The following is a 23,392-nucleotide window of genomic DNA, read 5'->3' on the forward strand; positions in this document are numbered from 1 at the left end:
ATGTCCCCCAAAGGGGTGTGAGAGGCAGAGATCCAGCTGAGGACAAGATGTTGACTTTTTTTAATGGCCTTAATTTGTGTAACAGTTTTACACTTAGAAAAAACTTGGGACAATCATACAGAGTTCCAATATACAGCTGCACACAGTTTCCCATCTTATTGACGTCTTACAGTAGTATGGTACATTTACTATAATTTAATGAACCCATGTTGGTACATTATTATTTAGCAAAGTCCATAATTTATTTAGATTTTGTCTTGGCTTGGGCTACTATAAGAAAACACCATAAACTGGATGCCTTGTACAACAGGAACTAATTTCTCACAGTTCTGGACATGAAAATCTGAGATCAGGGTGCAAGGATAATTAGGGTTGTGATATGCATTTCCCACAATAGCAAAGCAGATGGTTGTGTAGTCTCCTGGTCTGCCCCCCCCCCCCACCCGATGAACCTGCATAACGTACAAAGGTGAAAAAAATGGCAGAAGGGAATGGGCATAAAGCTGGAGAGGTACAGGAGAAACAAGAAGAGAAGAAGCTGGAGGTAAAGTTCAAACTCAATGGGAGTGGGGTTCATGAAGGCACAGAGACCTTCATGGGAATGCGGCCCGGGATACTGTTCCCAAGCATCCAGATATGCAGCCAGAGGAGGAGAGTGAGGATAAACTTACCACGTCACTGAGGACAGTGGGGGTGGGGTGGGGTGACAATGTCCCGGAGGAAGTGATGCCAGCAAATATTCACATTAATGTTGTAAAGATTTCACAGAATCGGAAGTGCCAAGGATGGAGTGTTGGAAGCTGATCCCAAGTGAGAAAGGAGGGAGATAATCCAGACACTTGCTCTCTGTTGTAAACTGTGCCATCAGAGGAAGGCAGGCCCTCTGCAAACTACTCTTGATAAGTCTTTGCAAACAAATAAAACTCTTCCCTTTTCAACGTTTCTAATGTTTCAAAAGCCCATATACCAAGTGAATAATAGTTTTACTGTTTTTTTATGTCCTGATACATTCATAACTGACTGTTGGAGGGTTTCTGAGATGTTGAAAAAAGTTTCTAAAGATCACAGAAAAATCATTACTTTTCCCACCGATTACTGGCATCACTTTTCATGGTTTCAGCTGCACCGTCATTGTTTTGGTCTTGCATCACTGTGCAAAGTGAGCACTGTTTCCATTTATCAAGCTGGCTGATCTTAAGTTCTAGGGAAGTAGTTCAATTCAGGTATGAGCTGTGGGAATGCAGAGTGAGAGAGTGGAATTGATATTTTACATGGGGTGGTTTTTGGAAGGTGCTTTTCATAAAGGGACATATCAGCAGAGCTTGAAAGGGGGAGAGACCGAGCCATGCACATCTGTAGGGGGAAGAAGCACAGAAGGGAGACAATTTGACCTCCATTTCCATAGGATCACTGTGGCGGAACCCAGAGAGTCTGTTAGGGATGCGACAATGGTCCAGGAAGAGATGCTGGTGGCCGGGACCAGGGGGCAGCCCGGGAGCGAGCAGTGTGCAGGTGCTGAGTGGAGCTCCCTGGTGTGCAGGAGGAGGCTTGCCCTCGCTCCTGAGAGCTTTCCAGGAATTTTGCAAGCTACTTGTTCCACTGTTGGCAGCTTGAAATTGGCCACGTTGGGAGTGTAGACACCACTGAAGTGGACAGGCACTACAAATTGGACTTCTTTTTCCTCCTGAGACGTGGATTGTTGAACATTTACCATCTTGCCACTGCACATAGCTTTATGAAGGCAGAATTGAACACGGGATATGAAGAAGGAAATCAGGGAATGGTCCAGGTTTCTGGACTGCCAGCACGTGTACATGAGCAACGAGGTCGGGAAGGATGAAGGTGACAGAGGAGGTAGTGTTCCCATCACAGGGAGAGGAAGAGATATTCCTCTGTGGGTTTGAGTAGAAGGACATGTAGGCAAAGAGGGAGGAGAATCCCTTCTCTTCTTCCAACCAGGATGGGATTCATTTGTATTCGAGAGACATTGGAGAACTCACCAAGGCTTAGAAGTCTGAGGGTTGGCAGGAATAACCTGTGAGAACATGGACTTGAGTGTGTACTTCATGACCATCGTCCCCAGGAGAAGGATAAGAGCCTGGTATGCGTACATGTGACTTGTTTCTCACATTCTAGTAGGATATCCATGTGTCAGTCTCCAGAGACATTCTATTGCCCTGCTCAGGACCAGGTATGAAGACCAGCTCTGGGGCATCAACGGACTGGGAGAGGAGCAGCAGGAACTGTGGGCAGGTGGGTCTCTGGGGAAGCAGGCATCTGGGGCAGGGTTGTGGAAGCTTCTAGTTGTTCCTTATCTTAGGCTGGGCCCCTCAGGGAAGGAAGGAGGCAGCAGAGACTGAGGATGGCACGTAGCAGGGGAGGAAGGAAGGAGCCGTGGACCCATGTTCACATTTGATTATCTGCTCATCATTCCAGAAATGTTCTCCACGTGTCTCCTATGTCCTCGGTGCTATTTTCCTCCTGGGTCACCTGTAGTGAGAGGACAGGCGGTCCCTGACATGGACTGTGCCTCCTCAGCCTTCCTCCCTAGGTCCTGATCCCCCTTCCCCATCCTCTCCAGTCTGTCCCACGGAGGGTCAGAGCGGGAGCCGTCCTCAGAGCAGCCAGCGGGCACCTGTCAGCATTCCTCTAAATGTGGACACCTGGTGCCCAAATAATCTAGAGATGGTCTCCACAGGGTTTTCCACCCAGCTGTTGCTCAGTCAGCCCACTTACTTCTCAGAAACCCTAGGCCTCTGTGCACATCCTTTGCCAGCCTTTGACCCCACCCACCTCCTACAGGACCTGAGAGTCCTCCTGGGAGTTTGGAACCTCCCAGAGGGATTCCTGAGGCCCCTTAGGGTATCGAAGGAGTTATTTCACCTGCTCTTTACTCCAAGTGGGCGGTGACCCTGTATGACCTGTGGGCTGCCCCTCTTGCTGATCTGGCTCTTTCTTGGACTGACCTTGCCCTGTCTTCCTTGTCCATAACTCACAGTCAATCCATTACATCCTGTGGACATAGATGACTGAGACAGTGACAAGCAGCAGTAACAGCTTGGGACCCAGGTAGAGAGCCACCAGGAGTGGAGTGGACAGTTCTTGATCTGGAAATGAAGGGACAGGAGGCAGCATCAGAGAGGGATCCAGGAGTCCACTCCCAGGGGCCTCCACTTACTCCATCTGAGGGAACCTGGACCCATCAATGCTCTGAAGCTAATGAATCTCCCTGTGAGACGCTCAAGGCAGAATTCAGAGTTGAAGTACCTCATCTGGCTCACCCCTTCTCTGGCTAACGGGGGTCCTTCCTGAGGGAAGGGATTGAGGCTGTGCATCTTGGTACAGCAGGGTCGGCAACATAGGCATCCAGCCTTCCAACCCAGACAACCCTAATACCCATTTCCAGTCTTAGCACACAAGCAAGCTTGCTAGTTCAGGCACACTGGAAGCACCAGAAGTAACAGCCCTGGTATGAGCCCCAATGCAAGGCCAAAGACCAAAGTCTAACCCAAGCCAGTCCAGAGGAGGTGATGTTGATTTGTCTCTTCCTGCTTTCCTGGTTCAGGAAAGTCAGGTCAAGACTGACCCCTGGAAATCACACGGTCCAAGAATAGGAGGACTCTGAAAGGTGGAAGACGAAGGCAGATGGTCTAGATGCCGGCAGTCTGGAAGAACACAGCACCAGGTATCCTGGCTCCATGCTACTGAATCCCCAAGCACAGGAGACCCAGGTGTGGCATTCAAACAAAGACTAGTGTCAGCAACCCTAGCTCCCATTTCAAAAAACGGGGAGCAAAATAAACCCCAATCAAGCAGAACAGGGAAAAAAAGAGGAGAAAAATTAATGAAATTGAAAATACGCAAGAGAGAAAATCACTAAAACAAAAGAGAGTTTGTGGAAAAGATTAGTAAAATTGAAATACTTCTTAGTAATTCTGACAATGAAAAAAGGGAAAAATAAATATTTCCAATATCAGGAAAGAAATAGGATATTACTACAGAGCCTACAGACAGCAAAACGATAACAAGGTAATATGATGAGAACTCTATGGGTAGAAATTGGACAACTCAAGAAAATGGACCAGCTTCCTCAAAGCACAACGTGCCACAAGCATCCAATATGAAATGAAGAATTTGAGTAGCCCTATCTATCCAGATTCTCTTCATATATGTATGTATATATATATATATATATATATATATATATATATATATATATATATATAAAAGAGTTGTGGAGTCCCATGTGGTTCACAAGAAAGTTCCCCCAAGCATTTAGAGATGAAATAAAACCAAGTTTGGTGCACAAAATAGAGTCTCAGAAGAAATTTTGAGAACTATCCATTCCATTATAACTGATTGTAGGGAGTTACTGTTAATTTTACAAAGTGTGTAATGGTATTGGTTTTGTTGAAAAACGAAAGTCATTAATCACATGACCACACAATTATGGACTCCATTTGCAACTGGATGTGCATCCATGACTGAGTCATTAGTGGCCACAGTTAGGCAGGACCTCTAGTGTTAAGAGAAGTTGTTCTCCCCTTCCTATCTCTCCTCTCCTAGTTGGGAGGGTCATGGACACTCGGTGACTCAGTGTTGACCCAGCAATGAGGACAGTGTCATGGGGTATGTTAGAAGGAAATGGGCCTTTGAAAGGTCTTCTGGAACAAAGACTCCTGGAAACATGGCTCAAACTCCTCCATATATTATAAGAGCGAGATAAGATATAATTTGGTCATAGAAAGGGGACCTATAGGTCCTTGGGACAATGCCCAGCTGTTATCTCTAACACATTTGTCATATAGGCTGGTGGTCCCTGTCCTCAGGGACTCAGGTTTCTCTTGATTGGTTTAGCCCATCACCTGGACTAAGGGCAGGACATCTTCTCCATCTGTCCCCCATTGCTCTCTGAGTCGGTTCTGTAAACTTCCAAGCTCCCAGGGTGGTTGTAGCAGATCAGAGATGAACTGGAATTGGCATCAAGTAAATGTGCAGTGAGTAATCATGATTATTGCTGGCCTGTTGTCCCAAAGCAGGGGACAAAGGTGGTTTGTGCTGTGAGCACCCATGGTCACCTGGGAGCCTGGTCCAGACTCAACACTCTGTCCTCAGGGTTCCCGTCCAGAATTTCAGAGTGGCAAGTGCAGACCTTTGCTGAGAAGGGGTTAGAAGGGTGTAAGAAGGATCGATATGAAGCCCAGGTGAGAATGAACAGAAGGAGGAGGTGGCTGGCCTGGCGTGGTGACATAATTACTGTCAGGTGAAGGTGCAGGAGGCAAGATGCTAGCGACAAGATCATCTCCCTCCCTCTGTTGTTTCCTTCTCTAATGCATGGTTATGTCAAAAGATCTAAAAAGCTATGTACCAAAATCTTAACAGTGGTCACTCTTGGAGCACGAGCTTTGGGGAGGGAAGCTCATATCAAAATTCTACTTTATGTCTGTAGACCTCTAGATTATTCTATAATAGGCATGAATGACTGCTTTTCACATAAAAAAAGAAAAGATAGAATTTAAAGTGCCAGGTCAGTTGGCATCTCGGACTCACCGTGGGTCGTATGGGCTTCCTGGTCCTTCTGGTGGGCAGAGACCACAAGGGTATGGGTTTTGGTGACCTCGGGCTGCCCGTCTTGCTGCACCTGGCAGGTGAAAACCACATCTTCCCTGTGGACGGATAAATTCACCAGGAGCCAGCTCGTCCAGTTAAAGGTCCCATCCTTGTTCTCTATGAGGTTTGAGGCCGTCGAAGCCGTTTCTGTTCGGGACACGTGTCCGTTCTCCAACCAGGTCAGCTGTAGGCGCTGGGGGTAGAACTTCTTCACTTGGCAAATGACCTTCACCTGGTCCCCTGTCACGGGTTGCTGGGCAACCTCCAAGGTGGGTGGAACTGAAACAGCACAGAGCAGAAGCTCTGACCTCATGGAACAGACACGTCACCGGGAGGGGCTCGAGAACTTAGCTCCCCCCACGCAGCAAGGGAATCACCCAGATCAGTGCTAGGCATACAGCTGGTGCTCAAACACTGAGGGTAGTCTTTGCATGTGAGTGAAATCCCTAAGCACAGTGCCCAGTACACAGTAGGTGCTCAAGGTACCTACTGGTAGCTCCTATTAGGGTAATGATGAGTGAAATCGAGCCCCCAGCATGCATTTGGAATCGAATAACTAGCAAAATCCATGAAATCACCGAGCACACAGTGGCTGGATTACAGTAGGTGCTCAATAATTGGAGTGGCTCTGGGAAAGTAAATCGAACTACCTAGCACGGTAGGTGTTCACCCGGAACTGCCGTCAAAACAGGAGGAGGTGACGGTACCCCTGGGTGCCCAGTGGTTGGGAGGGTCTGTCAGGAGGCAGGTTCCAGGGGATGGAAGGCTGGGAGCACGGAGTGGGGGAGGGGCAGGCTGGGAGGCTTGGGGGCCGGAGCTGGGCTTGGGCCGGGGGTGACGGGCATCTACCTCGGAGGGTCTCGGACAAGTTGGCAGCCCCACGAAGAGGAGGGCCCCCCTGCAGGGTCACGTGGGCCACCTCGCAGATGACCTGGGAGCGAACGTCCCCCGGGGCCAGCGGCAGCGTGGTTGTGCTGAAGATGCTGTAGGAAGCGCTGTCTCCCTCTGGGTCCACGGTGGTCTGGGAGGCTGCCAGCTCATTCCCGTTTTTGAACCATTTCAGGGTGACGTTTCTGGGGGAGAAGCCGTGGGACTCGCAGGTGAAGCTCACAGTCTGCTCAGGTGTGGCCCTGGCCGTGGGGCCCGACACCACGGGGGGAGAGGGTTTGGCTACAAGAGGAGCATTTACGAGCAGTAAGCATGACTCTGGTCATCCTCAGCAACGACAGGTAAGTGACACTGTGCAGAACCCTCACGGATTATTTTCCAGCCCTGCAGGGGTGGAGGGGGCCCCCGAGGAGAGCCGGAACCAGGTGGCCAGCCGCCTGCAGTCCTGGATGTGGCCAAGCCCAGCGCCCCCGGTGAGAGGGGACTGCAGTCCTTTCTCCTACTCGGGTGGGAGTGAGGGGCACGTGAGGCAAATACAGGCAGTTTTGCTTTGAATTTAACACTGAAAATGCTTCTCCAGGACCAAACTCGGATCTGTCTTTATCCCAAACTTAACTTACACCTGGAGCTCTCCCTTCAGGTATTTGTGAATTTACTCTAGTTTTCACTCTTTCCACAAACATTCCGTAGGGTCTCATCTCCAATCCCTGAGTCTGAGAGGGAGGGAACGAGGGGTTGTTTTTCTGAATCTGCGTTCTTCTCTTGGGTCGGTGTTGGGTTGAACACCAAGATCACGGAGTGCTGAGAAAGCCAAAGATGGTTAATTTTTCAATCGTGAATCAATTTCAAGGACAGAGACACCGGTCTATGGAGCAGGCAGAAGCCCTTTTGTGTCCTGGGAACACACACATCAGTGACGCGAGAGGGAGGGCATTTCAGAAGGTCCTATAGGGGGTCTCCAAATTGTCCCTTGTTACCAAACACCTTCTAGAACAGTCGTCAGAGGGCACATATTGCAGATATGTGTATTTGTGAATGTTCAACTTCCTTTCTAAAACTCAGCAAACATTCTGAGGACATAGGTAGGAGGTGTCACATGAGTAAGTCAAGTCATGAAAACACCAGCAGCCCTGACCCCCCTAGAGGGACAAAGCGCTGTGATTGGTTGTATTGAGAGTGTCTCGGGCCCCTGATGCTAGGCTGACTCCCTGACCCTCAGCTCCTTCAGGCCCGTGCCTGCCTTGTGATGGGGTCCGTGGTATGTCCCCAGCATTCATGGGACAGCCACCGCGTGCCAGGTCCTGTCGTAAGCAACTTACATGCATTCGCTCACTCAGTCCCTGCAGCGGTGCTGTGGGGCTGTGTTGTCATAGACACACGACGACACCGAGCCCAATGTGGGGATGAGTCTTCAGAGGTCCCAGAGCCAGGACGGCAGACCTGTTTGGGAGCCCAGGCACTGGTACTGGCTGCGGTGACCAGGCAAGGGACATACCCACTGGGAACTTTCGTGACACCCTCACAATCAGGGTAAAGCCCTGTTTCCTCCCTATGTCTGAGGGTATAGGGAGACTCGGTTGCTACCGTTAAGAGTCAGTCCCTGTATCACGGGAGCATTTTTCGAAAAGACCCCCAGCGAATGACCTACATCGGGCATCTCTTCCAAGCAGGGGTAGCAGAGTCAACAGTGCTGCTGTGCCTCTTCTCCCTGTGATATTTCTGAACGGTTATAACGAAGCACATTCCCCGCCTCTCTGCCCTCGGTGCATTTACCCGCATTGGAAGGGAGGGGAACGTAAGCTTCATGAGAGAAAAGTCCTCGGCTGTTCTGTTCTCTGCTACGTCCACAGCACCCAGAGCCCAGAATGCACACACCAGGTGCTCAGTAAGTGCTGAGTAAGGAGAACTCTGGCCACATTAAGCGGAGGTCTCTCCAGAGGCAGGGGTGAAGTGAGGCCTTGTGACTGGGAAAGTCACCCAGACTTTTAGTCCCTCATCGCTGGAACCAGAAGGCTGGTCAGGATTGGAAAAGGGAAGAGGTGGGAGCCTGCAGACTGAGGTTCCAGATTTTCCCACCGTTTATCAGCCATGGTGTCTTCAGCAAATAGCACAACGTCTCCGGGCCTCAACGTCCCTGATCCGTGGAAGGGGCTCATTCAGGGGCACCTGCCAAAGCACCTGATCCTTATCTGTTGCCCAAGCGATGGAGGGCATTCTTATTGACTTGTTGTCACAACCAGGGGAAGGAGCGATACTCACCGCTCACGATGACCTGGGTGCCTGGTCCAGACCTAAACTCCACATCCGGAGCCCGTTTCCTGAACTTCACACAGTAGTAGGTTCCCGTGTCTGCTGGGGTGATGTTACTGATGCGGATGGAAAAGTCCAGGTTGCTTCGCTTTGTGATGTCTGTAACAGTTGTTACTCGGGGGGAGTGGCGGTATCCAACAGAACTGAAGATTAACTCCCGGCCTGACCCTGTGCCCCTGAACCACTCGACCTTCCCAATGGGGAGCAGGGAGGTCAGGGTGCAGCTCAGAGTGGCTGTCTCTCCGGCGGCCACAGACACCGACTTCTCGGGCTGGATCACCTGCAGTTCCATCTCATGTGCCACACCTGGAGGGAGAACAAGACAGCTACTTATTTTTTTTTTTTTTAATATATGAAATTTACTGTCAAATTGGTTTCCATACAACACCCAGTGCTCATCCCAAAAGGTTCCCTCCTCAATACCCATCACCCACCCTGCCCTCCCTCCCACCCCCCATCAACCCTCAGTTTGTTCTCAGTTTTTAACAGTCTCTTATGCTTTGGCTCTCTCCCACTCTAACCTCTTTTTTTTTTTTTTTTTTTCCCTTCCCCTCCCCCATGGGTTTCTGTTATGTTTCTCAGGATCCACATAAGAGTGAAACCATATGGTATCTGTCTTTCTCTGTATGGCTTATTTCACTTAGCATCACACTCTCCAGTTCCATCCATGTTGCTACAAAAGGCCATATTTCATTTTTTCTCATTGCCACGTAGTATTCCATTGTGTATATAAACCACAATTTCTTTATCCATTCATCAGTTGATGGACACTTAGGCTCTTTCCATAATTTGGCTATTGTTGAGAGTGCCGCTATAAACATTGGGGTACAGGTGCCCCTATGCATCAGTACTCCTGTATCCCTTGGATAAATTCCTAGCAGTGCTATTGCTGGGTCATAGGGTAGGTCTATTTTTAATTTTCTGAGGAACCTCCACACTGCTTTCCAGAGCGGCTGCACCAATTTGCATTCCCACCAACAGTGCAAGAGGGTTCCTGTTTCTCCACATCCTCTCCAGCATCTATAGTCTCCTGATTTCTTCAAAGACAGCTACTTATGATCCTTGTGTGATCCTGTCCGTCCGCTCAAGTATTTATCCACAACAGCTTTCACTGAGTGCACACCGTGAGCCCAGCCCGCTGCGTGTACATGGCATGTAGCCCTCGCAACGAGCCTGTCACACGAGACCCTGTTACAGACGAGGAAAGCAAAACACAGAGAGATTCAGTGATGTGGCACACGGCAGGCGGACGGCCCCAGCCCTCTCTGAAAGCGTCGTGCTTCGCCAAATGATCCTGCTTGTCTGTGTTCTGGCCCCTTGGAGTGTTACGCTTTCTGGTCTCTTGCATTAGGTGGGGCCATGAGACTTCTTTAGACCATTGTGTGTGAGCGGAAGTGATGGATGTAGTTTCTGGGCTGTGTGTTTAACTTCTGGAACCTCTATGGATCAACTTCCCTCCTTCACTAGCACGTGCACATGCTGGGGTCTGTTCTAGCAGCCTGGATAACTGAGTGGCAGTGATGGGCAGAGCTTTCAACACACACAAACATGAAGTTAAATGAGAAGTAAAATATTCTTTCAAAAATCTGTGGGTTTTTTTCTTATATCATAATCATATTATTTTATTTTTTTTAATATAGTTTGTTCCAGTTGGGCTTAATACAACACCCAGTGCTCATCCCAACAAGTGCCCTCCTCAATGCCCATCCCCCACTTTCCCCTCTCCCCCATCCCCCCATCCCCCCTCAATTTGTTCTCTGTAGTTAAGAGTCTCTTATGAGTTGTCTCCCTCCCTCTCTGTTTATAACTATTTTTCCCCCCTCCCTTCCCCCATGGTCTTCTGTTAAGTTTCTCAAGATCCACATATGAGTGAAAATATGTGATATCTGTCCTTCTCTGACTGACTTATTTCACTCAGCATAATACCTTCCAATTCTATCCACGTTGCTGCAAATGGCCAGATTTCATTTTCTCATTGCCAAGTAGTATTACATTGTATGTAGAAGCCACATCTTCTTTATCCATTCATCAGTTGATGGACATTTAGGCTCTTTCCATACTTTGGCTATTGTTGAAAATGCTGCTATAAACATTGGGGTACCTGTGCTCCTATGCATCAGCACTCCTGTATCCCTTGGGTAAATACAATCCCTGTATGCTGGGTCATAGGGTAGTTCTATTTTTAATTTTTTGAGGAAACTTCATACTGTTTTCCAGAGCGGCTGCACCAGTTTGCATTCCCACCAACAGTGCAAGAGGGTTCCCATTTCTTCACATCCTCGCCAGCATCTGTAGTTTCCTGATTTGTTCATTTTAGCCACTCTGACTGGTGTGGGGTGGTATCTCAGTGTGGCTTTGATTTGTATTTCCCTGATGATGAGTGACGTTGAGCATCTTTTATGTATCTTTTGGCCATCTGGATGTCTTCTTTGGAAAAGTGTCTATTCATGTCTTCTGCCCATTTCTTCACTGGATTATTTGTTTTTTGGGTGTGGAGTTTGTTGAGTTCTTTATACATTTTGGATACTAGCCCTTTATCTAATATGTCATTTGCAAATATCTTCTCCCATTCTGTCGGTTGCTTTTAGTTTTATGATTGTTTCCTTTGCAGTGCAGAAGCTTTTTATCTTGATGAGGTCCCAATAGTTCATTTTTGCTTTAAACTCCCTTGCCTTTGGAGATGTGTTGAATAAGAAATTGCTGCGGCTGAGGTCAAAGAGGTTGTTGCCTGCTTTCTCCTCTAGGGTTTTGATGGTTTCCTGTCTCACATTCAGGGCTTTCATCCATTTTGAGTTTATTTTTGTGCATGGTGTAACAAAGTGGTCTAGTTTCCTTCTTCTGCATGTTGCTGTCCAGTTCTCCCAACACCATTTGTTAAAGAGACTGTCTTTCTTCATTGGATGCTCTTTCCTGCTTTGTCAAAGATTAGTTGGGCGTACATTTGTGGTCCAGTTCTGGGTTCTCTATTCTATTCCATTTGTCTATGTGTCTGTTTTTGTGCCAATACCGTACTGTCTTGATGATTACAGCTTTGTAGTAGAGGCTAAAGTCTGGGAGTGTGTTGCCTCCCGCTTTGGTTTTCTTCTTCAATATTACTTTTGCTATTTGGGGTCTTTTGCAGTTCGATACAAATTGTAGGATTGTTTGTTCTAGCTTAGAGAAGAATGCCAGTGCAATTTTGATTGGGATTGCATTGAATGTGTAGATTGCTTTGGGTAGTATTAACATTTTAACAATATTTATTCTTCCAATCCATGAGCACAAAATGCTTTTCCATTACTTTGTGTCTTCTTCAATTTCCTTCATAAGATTTCTACAGTTTTCAGCATACAGATCTTTTACATCTTTGGTTAGGTTTATTCCTAGGTGTTTTATGGTTCTTGGTGAAATTGTAAATGGGATCAGTTTCTGTATTTCTCTTTCTGTTGCTTCATTATTGGTGTATAAAAATGCAGCCAATTTCTGTACATTGATTTTGTACCCTGTGACTTTGCTGAATCATAATCATATTATTTTAGTTTCTGAATGCTATTACAACAAATTATTTTTTTAGGTTTTTAATGTTTATTTTTGAGAGAGAGACAGAGTGAAAGCAGGGGAGGGGCAGAGAGCGAGGGAGACACAGAATCTGAAGCAGGCTTCAGGCTCTGAGCTGTCAGCACAGAGTCCAACGTGGGGCTCAAACTCACAAACCGTGAAATCATGACCTGAGCCGAAGTTGGATGTTTAACCTACTGAACCACCAATGTGCTCCATAACGAATTATTTAAAACTTAATGGCAAAACCTACAGAAGTTTATTATCTTACAATTCTTGAGGTCAGAAGTCCAGAATTGGTGTTGCTGAGTTAAAATCAAGGGTCAGCTGAGCTGCATTTCTTCTGGAGTTAGGGTTTTTGTCTTTCCAAATTCTAGAAGCTGCCCACAATCCTTTTCTCATGGTTTCACATCTTCCAGTCACTCCAAATTCTTGCCTGTCTTGTCACCTGTCCTTCTTTAATTTTGACTTCCCTACCTCATTCTTATAAGGACTCTTGTGAATATATTTGGGCCACTTTGATAATCTCGGATAATCTCCCCATTTAATAGTCTCCAGTTAATCACTTCTGCAAAATCTTTTTTGGCATATAAAACTATTCACAGGTCTAGGTGTTATAAAACGGGCTTCTTTGTGGGGGACATTGTTCTGTCTACCACATATGTATCCCCAGACTATTACAGAAACCAGTTACTGTAAAAAAACTTTTGTATGAGCCATTGCTACACAGGCTGAAAAGCAGGCAATTTACTGGACTCTGGAAGAAGGAGTTTTCAAGCAGTGAACTGGTGAAACAGTTTGTGAAATAAAACTAGAAATCAACAACAGAACAAGAAATAGTATATTCTCAAATTTATAGCAATAAAAGAACTCATTCTTAAAAAAAGCAAAAATTAAGCAAAAAGGAATCACAAGGGAATTTAGAGAACACCTTGAGATGAATGAAAATGGAAACACAACTTGCCAAAACCTACAAACTGCAGTGAAAGCAGCTCTAAAGGGAAATTTATGGCTGTAATGCCTACATTTAAAGAGAGGAAAGATCACAATTCAGTTAACAACTATGGACCTTGAGAAATCAGAAAAAGAAGAGGAAAAATAAACCTGAAGGTAGCAGAATGAAGGAAATAAAAAACACTAGTGTAGAGATAAATAAAATACAAATAGGAAAACAACACAGAGGAACACTTGGACTGTTTGTGGGAATGCAAACTGGTGCAGCCGTCATGGCAAACAGTATGGAGGTTCCTCAAAAAATTAAACATAGAGAGGCGCCTGGGCAGCTCAGTTGGTTGAGTGTCCAACTTCGGCTCAGGTCATGACCTCACAGCTCGTGAGTTCGAGCCCCGTGTTGGGCTCTGCGCTGACAGCTCAGAGCCTGGAGCCTGCTTCAGATTCTGTGTCTCCCTCTCTCTGCCCCTCCCCTGGCTCAAGCTCACTCTCTCTCTCGAAAACAAACATTAAAAATAAAAAAAAAATTAAACATAGAACTACCCTATGAGCCAGCAGTTGCACTACTATATATTTGTCCAAAGGATACAAAAATGCTGATTTGAAGGGGCACATGAACTCCAATGTTTATAGCAGCGCTATCAACAATAGCCAAATTATGGAAAGAGCCCAAATGTCCATCAACTGAGGAATGGATAAAGAAGATGTAGTATGTATATACAATGGAATACTATGCAGCCAGAAAAAGCAAGAAATCTTGCCATTTGGAACAACGTGGATGGAACTAGAGGATAAAATGCCAAGCTGAATAAGTCAGACAAAGACAGATACCAAATGAGCGCACTCATATGTGGAATTTGAGAAACTCAACAGATGAACATAGGGGAAGGAAAGGAAAAATGAGATAAAAACAGGGAGGCAAACCACAAGACACTCTTAAATACAGAGAACAAACCGAGGGTGGCTGTAGGGGAGGTGGTTGGCGAGATGGGCTCAATGAGTGATGGACAGTAAGGAGGTAACTTTTTGGGATGAGCATTGGGTGTCATATGTAAGAGATGAATCCCTGGGTTCTCCTCCTGAAGCCAAGACTGCACTAGATGTTCACTAACTTGAATTTAAAGAAAATCTTGGAAAAAAAAACCCATCAACACTAAAAAATCAAGTGCATTTCTATAAGCGAGTGGTGACCAATTCAAAAGGGATTAGAGAATAATTCCACTTACACTAACATCAAATAGTATAAAATGCTTCGGAGTAAAGTCTCACATGGGGATGAAAGACTTGTACACCAAAACGTGTAAAATGTTTTTGCTGAAAGAAATGAAGGAAGACATAAATAAATGGAAAAACTTCCTCTGTTCGTGCATTGGAAGACTTCATATTGTTAAGATGTCAATACTACCTAAAGCGATCCACAGATTCAATACAATTGTTATCAAAACCCCCGTGGCGTTTTTTTTTTTTTTTTTTTTTTTTTTGCAGAAATGGAAAAGCCCATTCTAGAACTCATATGCAATCTCAAGGGACCCAAGATCACCAAACAATCCTGGAAAAGAGTGTAGTTGGAAACCTCACATTTCTTGATTTGAAAACCTACTACGTAGTATATTAATTAGAGTACTATAGTACTGAAAAGAATAGAGGGATAGAGCAATGAAATAGAATAGAAAGCCTAGAAATAAACCCTCAGATATATGGTCAAAAGATTTTCAACAAGAGTGCCAAGACCATTCAATGGGGGAAAGAGTAATCTTTCCAACATGAGACACTGGGAAAACTGGATATCCACATGCAAACAAAGGAGTTGAACCCTCACCTTACTCTATATAGATAAACAAGCTCAAATTGGGTAAAGGGACCTAAATATAAGAGCTAAATCAATAAAATTCAGAGACAAAACTGTAGGCAGAATTTATGATGTTGGGTTTGGAAATGATTTCTTTAATTTTTTAATTTAATTTTTTTAATGTTTATTTATTTTTGAGAAAGAGAGAGAGAGAGCCAGAGCCTGAGCAGGGGAGGGGCAGAGAGCGAGGGAGACACAGAATCTGAAGCAGGCTCCAGTCTCTGAGCTGTCAGCACAGAACCTGACAGGGCTCGAACTCACAGACCACGAGGTCATGACCTGAGCTGAAGTCAGATGCTTAACCGACTGAGCCACGTAGGCAATATGACAATGATTTCTTGGATAGAAACCAAAAGCGCACATAACAAAATAAAAATATATATGACTTGGACTTCGTCAAAATTAAAAACTTTTGTGTGGGGGCTCTTGGGTAGCTAATCAGTTATGTGTCTGATTCTAACTCAGGAAATGATCCCATGATTCATGAATTCAAGCCCCACATAGGGTTCTGTGCTGGCTATGTGGAGCCTGCTTGAGATTGTCTTTCTGTCCCTCTCTCTCTGTCCCTCCCCTGCTCCTATGCTCTCTCTCTTAAAATAAATACTTAAACTTAAAAAAAAAAAAAAACTTTTGTGCAGCAAAGGACAATATCAAAAGTGAAACAGAACTCAGAATGGGAGAAAATATTTGCAAAGCATGTGTCTCAGAAAGGATTAATAGCCAGCATATATAAAGAACTATAATTCAACAACTAAATAATGAACAGCCCAATTAAAAAAAGGACTTAGGACTAGAATAGGCATTTCTTCAAAGAAGATATTCAAATGGTGAGTAAGCACATGAAAAGATGTTGAACATCACTAGTCATTAGAAAAATGAAAATCCAAACCACAATGAGATACCCCTTCATCCCTGAGAATGGCTTTTATCAAGCACAACAAAGCAAAACCAAAATACAAGAAAATAAAAATCAGAAAATAAGGATTGAGTAAGCTGTAGAAATTGAAACTCTTGTACATGGTTGGTAGGAATATAAAATGGTGCAGCCACTGTGGAAACAGTGGTTTTTTTCATGAAAATTTAAATATAGAATTACCATATGATCCAAATATTCCAATCTTGGGTAAATACCCACCAAATTACAGGTATGTAATCAGACATTTGTACATCCATGTTCATAATAGCATTATTCATAATAACTGAAAGGAAGGAGAAAAAACTCATTTTTTTTTAAGTTTATTTATTTTGAGAAAGACAGAGAAATCACCAGTGGGGTGGGGGGCAGAGAGAGAGACACACACAGAATCCTAAAACAGAATCCTAATCCACACTGTCAGCACAGTGCCTGTCATGGACCTCGAACCTACAAAACCATGAGATCATGACCTGAGCCGAAACCAAGAGTCAGACACTTAACTGACTGAGCCACTCTGGTGCCCCAGAAAAAGAACTCATTTCTATCCATAGATGAGTGCATACACAAAATGTTGATAGGTATATACAATGGAATTATATTCAGTCTTAATAGTCTGATATGTACTATGATATGGATGAACTTAAATGTCATTCTACGTGATATATGCCACATACAAAAGGACACATAAATGATTCCACTTACATGAAGCACCTAGAAGAGACAGATTCATAGATACAAAAAAGTATCTATAAGTATAAGAACAGAGGTTACCAGTGGCTGTGGGGGAAGACGGAATGGAGAATTCTTGTTTAATGGATGCAAAGTGTCTGCTTCGGTTGTTGAAAAAGTTCCTGAAACGCACAGTGGTGCTGACTTCCCAACTTTGTGAATGTATGTGAGGCCGCTGGCTTGTACCCTTAAAAATGGTGAGAGGGTAGATTTTATGTGATGTGTAGTTTAGCATAATTAGAAATATGGCTTCAAAGAAGGTGATCGCGCCATGTAGAGCCTTTGAGTTGGACTAAATGGCCCGAGGACAAAGAAAATTGTTCCAGGGACTGGTAGATTTGAGAAACATGTCCTTGAAGGAGGACATAGCACCATGGGAACACCTAAACAAAAGAAATAGTAGTCTGCAAATTTTTCCGTGTTCTGAAAAGAGTTGTGGGAGGTGGCCTATGTCGGGACATTGAGTTATACATTGAAGGGACACAGTCATTTTGGGGGCATTCATTTCACTTCAAGTGCAAGACTTTACAGTTGGATTTCACTGCCTAAGTGACTAGCCAATCTCTCGAGACATAGAGAAATACAAAATATTTCCTTCCTTTTGAAGTGTCCTAAAAACTAGGCAGGCATATAAATCAGAGGAGAGGGCTACTGGAAACCACACATACATACATCCTGTGTTCTTTTCTATTTCTTAGCTACTCAGGGAGAAAAGTTGTGGTTCGCTCGTACAGAGTGTGAGCTGGTAAAAGCCTGCACTTAGCACAATTTGAAACCAACCATGCCTCCTAAGGAGGGTGCATGCTATCACAGGCAAGTCTTGGGTGTGCCAAGAGCATCAGGTGGTTTGATCTGTAAGTCTGGAGAGGAAAGTTGGGGTCAGGAAGCCGAACTGCTAAGACAAATGGGAAGAAATAGGCATGCATCTTGGGGAAGGAAATGGAAGGAACAGGGGAGGGAGGAGGTGAGAGGGATTAGAGGGTCAAGAGGAGCCAGGGAGAGGTGTAAACTCTGCCATCTGTGTATGTGTAATCCTCATATTTCCATGTCTGGCCCAGGCCTTGCCCTTGAACTCTGGATTTGTATGTCTGACCAGCCACTCACCACTTTACTTCGATAGAGGTAAACTTCTCACAGTTAACTCGTCCCAAACTGAACTCAGTTTCCAACACGTCCTTGTACATCTCAGCTGAGGCACCTTTATTCTCCCAGATGCTCAGGTCCAAACCCTCGGGAGCCTCTCTTTCCATCCCAAATCCTGTGTATCAGGAGATCCTGTGGCCTCTCCTTCTGCATGCACCCACAATCTGACTTCTTTCCCCTTTCTGTCCTGGCTGCAGTCCTGGTGCACACAATATGTCCTTGTTTGTACGAATGCAGGAAGCTCTTGAATGCTCTAGTTCCTTCTATGTATGCCCTGTGGTAGTCTAATCTCAACCAAATCCTAGAATAAGTTAAAACTCATGTCGCATCATGCCACTTGTGTCTTCAAAACTTTGCAATGGCAACCGTTTCACTCAGAGTAAAAGCCCAAATCCTTGAACAGAGCGGGAGGGTCAGGGCATGTGCACATGCTGTTCCCATGCTGTTCAAGAAGGCTTTTCTTCCAGAAGATCACATGGCCCATACCCCCACCTTCTCATAATCTTGCTCAAATCTCCCTTCTCAGTGATGCCCACCCAGGCTGCCTCTTTAAATACATCCCACCCTAAAGAGTCTCTCATTATCTTAGCCAGCTGCACTATCATGTTTTTTTCCTCACACTCACCACTTTCTAATATACTGTTATTTACTTATTTGGTATGTCTATTGTTTCCTGTCCTTTCTTCCGCTACAATATAACTGCGTCGAGGGCAGCTACTTTTCTTTTAATAACCAGTATGCCTTAAATTCATAGCAGCTTCTGACACCTAGTAAGTAGTTGTCTAGTAAATATTTGTTCAATGTGCAAGTTTCTCAGTGCGACCCCTGTCTGAGACATGAAGTCCATTTTCAGTGGAGAATTTCTCAGGAAATTATGAGAAACTGAGTTTCTAACGAAGATGACATGGGGGAAACAGTCACTTGCATATGCCCAGTAAGAAGAGGAGCCTGAGAGAAGCAAACTACAAACGCTCTTCCTTACACTGCAACCCCCCGCCCCCCCTGCCCCGCCTTCCCTACACCCACTGGCAGATCTGCAGAAATCTCATGGGATTGATGTGGGGCCATAGGGTTTGAGAAGAGCAATGGTTAGACCCATGAGATCTAGAATCAGACTGCCTGAGTTCAAACCATAGCCCTACCGCAATCCCTATCAAAATAACACCAGCAGTCTTCACAGAGCTAGAACAAACAATCCTAAAATTTGGATGGAACCAGGAATGACCCCAAATAGCCAAAGCAATCCTGAAAAAGAAAACCAAAGCTGGAGGCATCACAACCTCAGATTTCAAGATGTATTACAAAGCTGTAATCATCAAGACAGTATGGTACTGGCACAAAAACAGACAGACCAATGGAACAGAATAGAGAACCCAGAAATGGACCCACAAACGTATGACCAGCTAATCTTTGATAAAGCAGGAAAGAATATGCAATGGAATACAGTCACTTCAGCAAATGGTGCTGGGAAAACTGGACGGCAACATGCAGAAAAATGAACCTGGACCACTTTCTTACAACCATTCACAAAAATTAACTCAAAGTGGATGAAAGACCTGAATGTAAGACAGGAAGCCCTCAAAATCCCAGAGGAGAAAACAAGCAAAAACCTCTTTGACCTCGTCCACAGCAACTTCTTACTCAATACATCTCCAGAGGCAAGGGAAACAAAAGCAAAAATGAACTATGGGACCTCATCAAAATAAAAAGTTTCTGCACAGTGAAGGAAACAATCAGCAAAACTAAAAGGAAACCGACGGAATGGGAGAAGATATTTGCAAATGACATATCAAGTAAAGGGTTAGTATCCAAAATCTATAAAGAACTTATCAAACTCAACACCCAAAAAAAAAAAAACCAAATAATCCAGTGAAGAAATGGGCAAAAGACATGAATAGACACTTCTCCAAAGAAGACATCCAGATGGCAAACAGACACATGAAAAAATCCTCCACATCACTCCTCATCAGGGAAATACAAATCAAAACCACAATGAGATACCACCTTACACCTGTCAGAATGGCTAACATTAACAACTCAGGCAACGACAGATGTTGGCGAGGATGCAGAGAAAGAGGATCTCTTTTGCACTGCTGGTGGGAATGCAAACTGGTGCAGCCACTCTGGAAAACAGTATGGAGGTTCCTCAAAAAACTAAAAATAGAACAACCCTACGACCCAGCAATTGCACTACTAGGCATTTATCCACGGGATACAGGTGTGCTGTTTCGAAGGGATACATGCACCCCAATTTTATAACAGCACTATCAACAATAGCCAAAGTATGGAAAGAGCCCAAATGTCCATCAGCAGATGAATGGATAAAGAAGATATCATATTACATATACATACATACAATAGAGTATTACTCGGCAATCAAAAAGAATGAAATCTTGCCATATGCAGCTATGTGGATAGAACTAGAGAGTACAATGCTAAGCGAAACTAGTTAGAGAAAGACTTCACTCATGAGGAATTTAAGATACAAAACGGATGAACATAAGGGAAGGGAAGCAAAAACAATATAAAAACAGGGAGGAGGACAAAACATAAGAGACTCATAAATAGAGAACAAACATAAGGGTGCTGGAGGGATTGTGGGATGGCGGATGGGCTAAATGGGTAAGGGGACATTAAGGAATCTACTCCTGAAATCATTGTTGCACTATATGCTAACTAACTTGGATGTAAATTTAAAAATTAAAAAAGAAAACAATTGTAGCCCTACCATTCACTACTGAGTGACCTTGGATTTTCTGTGCTTCCTTTTTCTTATCTGTAAGCCAGGGGGACGAAAACGTTTACCTTGCGTGCAAAGTTCACAGGACATAACAGACATAAGCGTTTCTAAGTGTGTGTGGAACATGGTGAGTGCTCAGGAAATTGGAAAGTGATTACTCATGAGATTTCCTGAGGCCTGGAGGCATCAGCTGACACTAGATGGTTGGGATCAGGATATAATTACAGGTGCAGATCATACAGGCAGGATCCTCTGTATCTTGGACCCCCTCTTTTCCTCCCCATTCCGGTCCAGCATGGATGACTTCCAAGGTAGTAATGCACAAAGTTCTACTCCTTCTACCCAGAGAGAAGTTTGCTTGTCTTAAGAGCTTGGTGGATGGTGAGCAGTACTTTAGAGAAGTAGAAAAAGTGGGTGAGGAGCTGAGAGGGAACCAAACATCTGTTCACTGTACATTTCACGTAGAGTGGACGTGGCGTGAGGAAATCGATAAGAAAGCGTTTTCAGATATCCCATACCCACGTGTGCACCCTTCCTCATGCCCAAACATGTACACACACACACACACAAGTGCATTCCCAAGTATACATGAAGTGTGGCCCAGCATGCTAGCATACAGATCACTTTGAGGATTCCATGAAATTGTCATACATGTTAAAAGCCGAGTAAAAGATTTGGCGCATAGGAATCACCCAACACATCGTTAACCAAAGTTTGGGAGGACACACAGCAGAACTGGAACTCTGGAGACCTCGGAGTGTGCTAAGTGATGCCTCTTCTTCTGTTTCCCTCTCTGTATTTTCTGATGTTTGTTTAGTTAGCCTCCACCGAGAAGCCGAGCAGCATAACACGGTGAAAAGAATGAACTGTGGAGCGGGATGGCCTGGACGTGAATCCCGGCAGCTGTACTGACTTAGGTAGCTGACATTGGGCCATTAACTCTCTCTGCCTGAGTTTCTCCATCTGCCAATCGGGAGTACAGTCCTAGCTATCAGGCAGGGGTGTTGTGAGAATTAGATCATTTAATACCTAGAAACTTGTCCTTGTGACAGATTGAAGCCTCCACTGTCTGGATGCCTCTGGTAACAAGCTGTAGGTGATGGATGCATAGAGGAAATGCTCAGATCCCCGACTTCCTGCTCTCAGATGACACCCAGTCCTTGGTCTTCTGTGGCAGCCCTGGGTAGCACACCTGTGCTTACCTGGAGGCCCTTCATGTCCAGGGACATGGGTGAGGTTGAAGGGGTAGGGAAAGGGGATTGTACCCAAGGCAATGCTTACCTGTAACTCCCAACAGCAGAGCCAGCAGCAGGTAAGGAGGAGAGTGGGGCCGGGAGGCAGGGTCCGGCATTGTGGAGGCCTGGGGACTCTGCAGTGTGCAAATGTGTGTGCTGGGGAGAATTGGCCTCTGTTCTGTAGAAAGGAAACCCTGCCTCCTTCCATGATTAAGAGGAAGTGCCTATGATGGGGTGACGTGGCTGTGAGGCAGCAATCTGCTTCTAGATTGTGAAATAGAAGTCAGGCAGAAAAGGCCTCACTTGGTGAGGGGTCCTCTTCTCTTTTTCAGAGAGAGTGGAGAAGCCCAGTAGAAATAATGCTTCCCTTCTGCATGGGGCCTCTGCCCCCCCCCTCCAGTGGGCCCTCCCCTCATCTTGAGGCCCCAAATTGGGTGTAAAGATTACTGAAGTCAAATGGAGCAATGTTTTCTTTTATAAATTGTGCTTTTCACATCTTATCTTAAAATGCCTCTTTTTAAAAAAATTTTTTTAATGTTTTTATTTTTGAGACAGAGACAGATCGCAAGTGGGGGAGGAGCAGAGAGAGAGGGAGACACAGAATCCAAAGCAGGCTCCAGGCTCTGAGCTGTCAGCACAGAGCCCGACACGGGGCTCGAACTCACAAACTGTGAGATCATGACCTGAGCTGAAGTCGGACGCTCAACCGACTGAGCCACCCAGGCGCCCCAAAATGCCTCTTTTTTTTAAAAAAAAATTTTAATGTTTATTTATTTTTGAGAGAGAGAGAGTGGGAGCAGGGGAGGAGCAGCGAGAGAGGGAGACAGAATCTGAAGCAGGCTTCAGGCTCTGAGCTGTCAGCACGGAGCCCGACGCGGGGCTCAAACTCGCGAACTACAGACATCCCGACCTGAGCCAAAGTCGGATGTTTAACTGACTGAGCCACCCAGGAGCCCTTTAAAATGCCTGTTCTAATCCAAGATCATTAACATTTAGGTTTGGGTTTTTTCCTACAGTTTCTTATAGAATTTTTATAGTCTTAGGCTTTAAATGTATGTCTATGATCCACCCGATCATATTAATTTGTCTTAGTATTTTTGTGTATATTCTACAGTAATGTTTGTATAAGTTAATATATTTTTAGATAATACCAAATTTTGTGTATGTTATAAGGAGACGGTCTTGATTCTCCTTCTCCACCTCCTCTTCCGTGTTCTTCCCCTTCTTCTCCTGCTCCTTCTTCTTCTCATTTTTTTTCCTTGTCCTCCTCGTCCTCCTCATCCTCGTCCTTGTCCTTGTCCTCCTCCCCCTCCTCCTCCCCCTCCTTCTTCTCCTCCTCCTCCTCCTCCTTTTTCTTCCTCTTCTTTCCTTCCTCTTCTTTTAACATGAATATTGTTTCAACACCATTTGTTGAAAAGACTATCCTTTCCACATTGAATTGCTTTGGCACTTTTGACAAAACTCACTTGGCCAAAAATGTATTA

At 45.0% G+C, this 23,392-nt stretch overlaps 1 protein-coding gene across 6 annotated transcripts in view; it reads right to left on the reverse strand.

Annotated features, from left to right (window-relative positions):
- Positions 1–22,093, reverse strand: part of LOC122215720 (signal-regulatory protein beta-1-like) — a 59,747-nt gene extending 37,654 nt beyond the window's left edge. The window contains exons 1-6 of one of the 6 annotated variants that reach the window (XM_042931407.1): positions 21,955–22,093; positions 8,758–9,114; positions 6,460–6,780; positions 5,551–5,889; positions 2,997–3,107; positions 221–2,490 (exon numbers count right to left, since the gene is read on the reverse strand). In XM_042931407.1, coding sequence (XP_042787341.1) covers positions 3,007–3,107; positions 5,551–5,889; positions 6,460–6,780; positions 8,758–9,114; positions 21,955–22,024 — 1,188 coding nt within the window. In that variant the 5' untranslated portion in view covers positions 22,025–22,093 and the 3' untranslated portion in view covers positions 221–2,490; positions 2,997–3,006. Of the gene's footprint in view, positions 1–220; positions 2,491–2,966; positions 3,108–4,259; positions 5,158–5,550; positions 5,890–6,459; positions 6,781–8,757; positions 9,115–21,710; positions 21,911–21,954 lie in introns of those variants that run through there. The other 5 variants (XM_042931408.1, XM_042931410.1, XM_042931409.1 and 2 more) reach the window with 5 other exon arrangements.
- Between the last annotated feature and the right edge of the window lie 1,299 nt (positions 22,094–23,392).

This window comes from Panthera leo, chromosome A3 (assembly GCF_018350215.1).
Source record: "Panthera leo isolate Ple1 chromosome A3, P.leo_Ple1_pat1.1, whole genome shotgun sequence".
NCBI lineage: Eukaryota > Metazoa > Chordata > Mammalia > Carnivora > Felidae > Panthera > Panthera leo.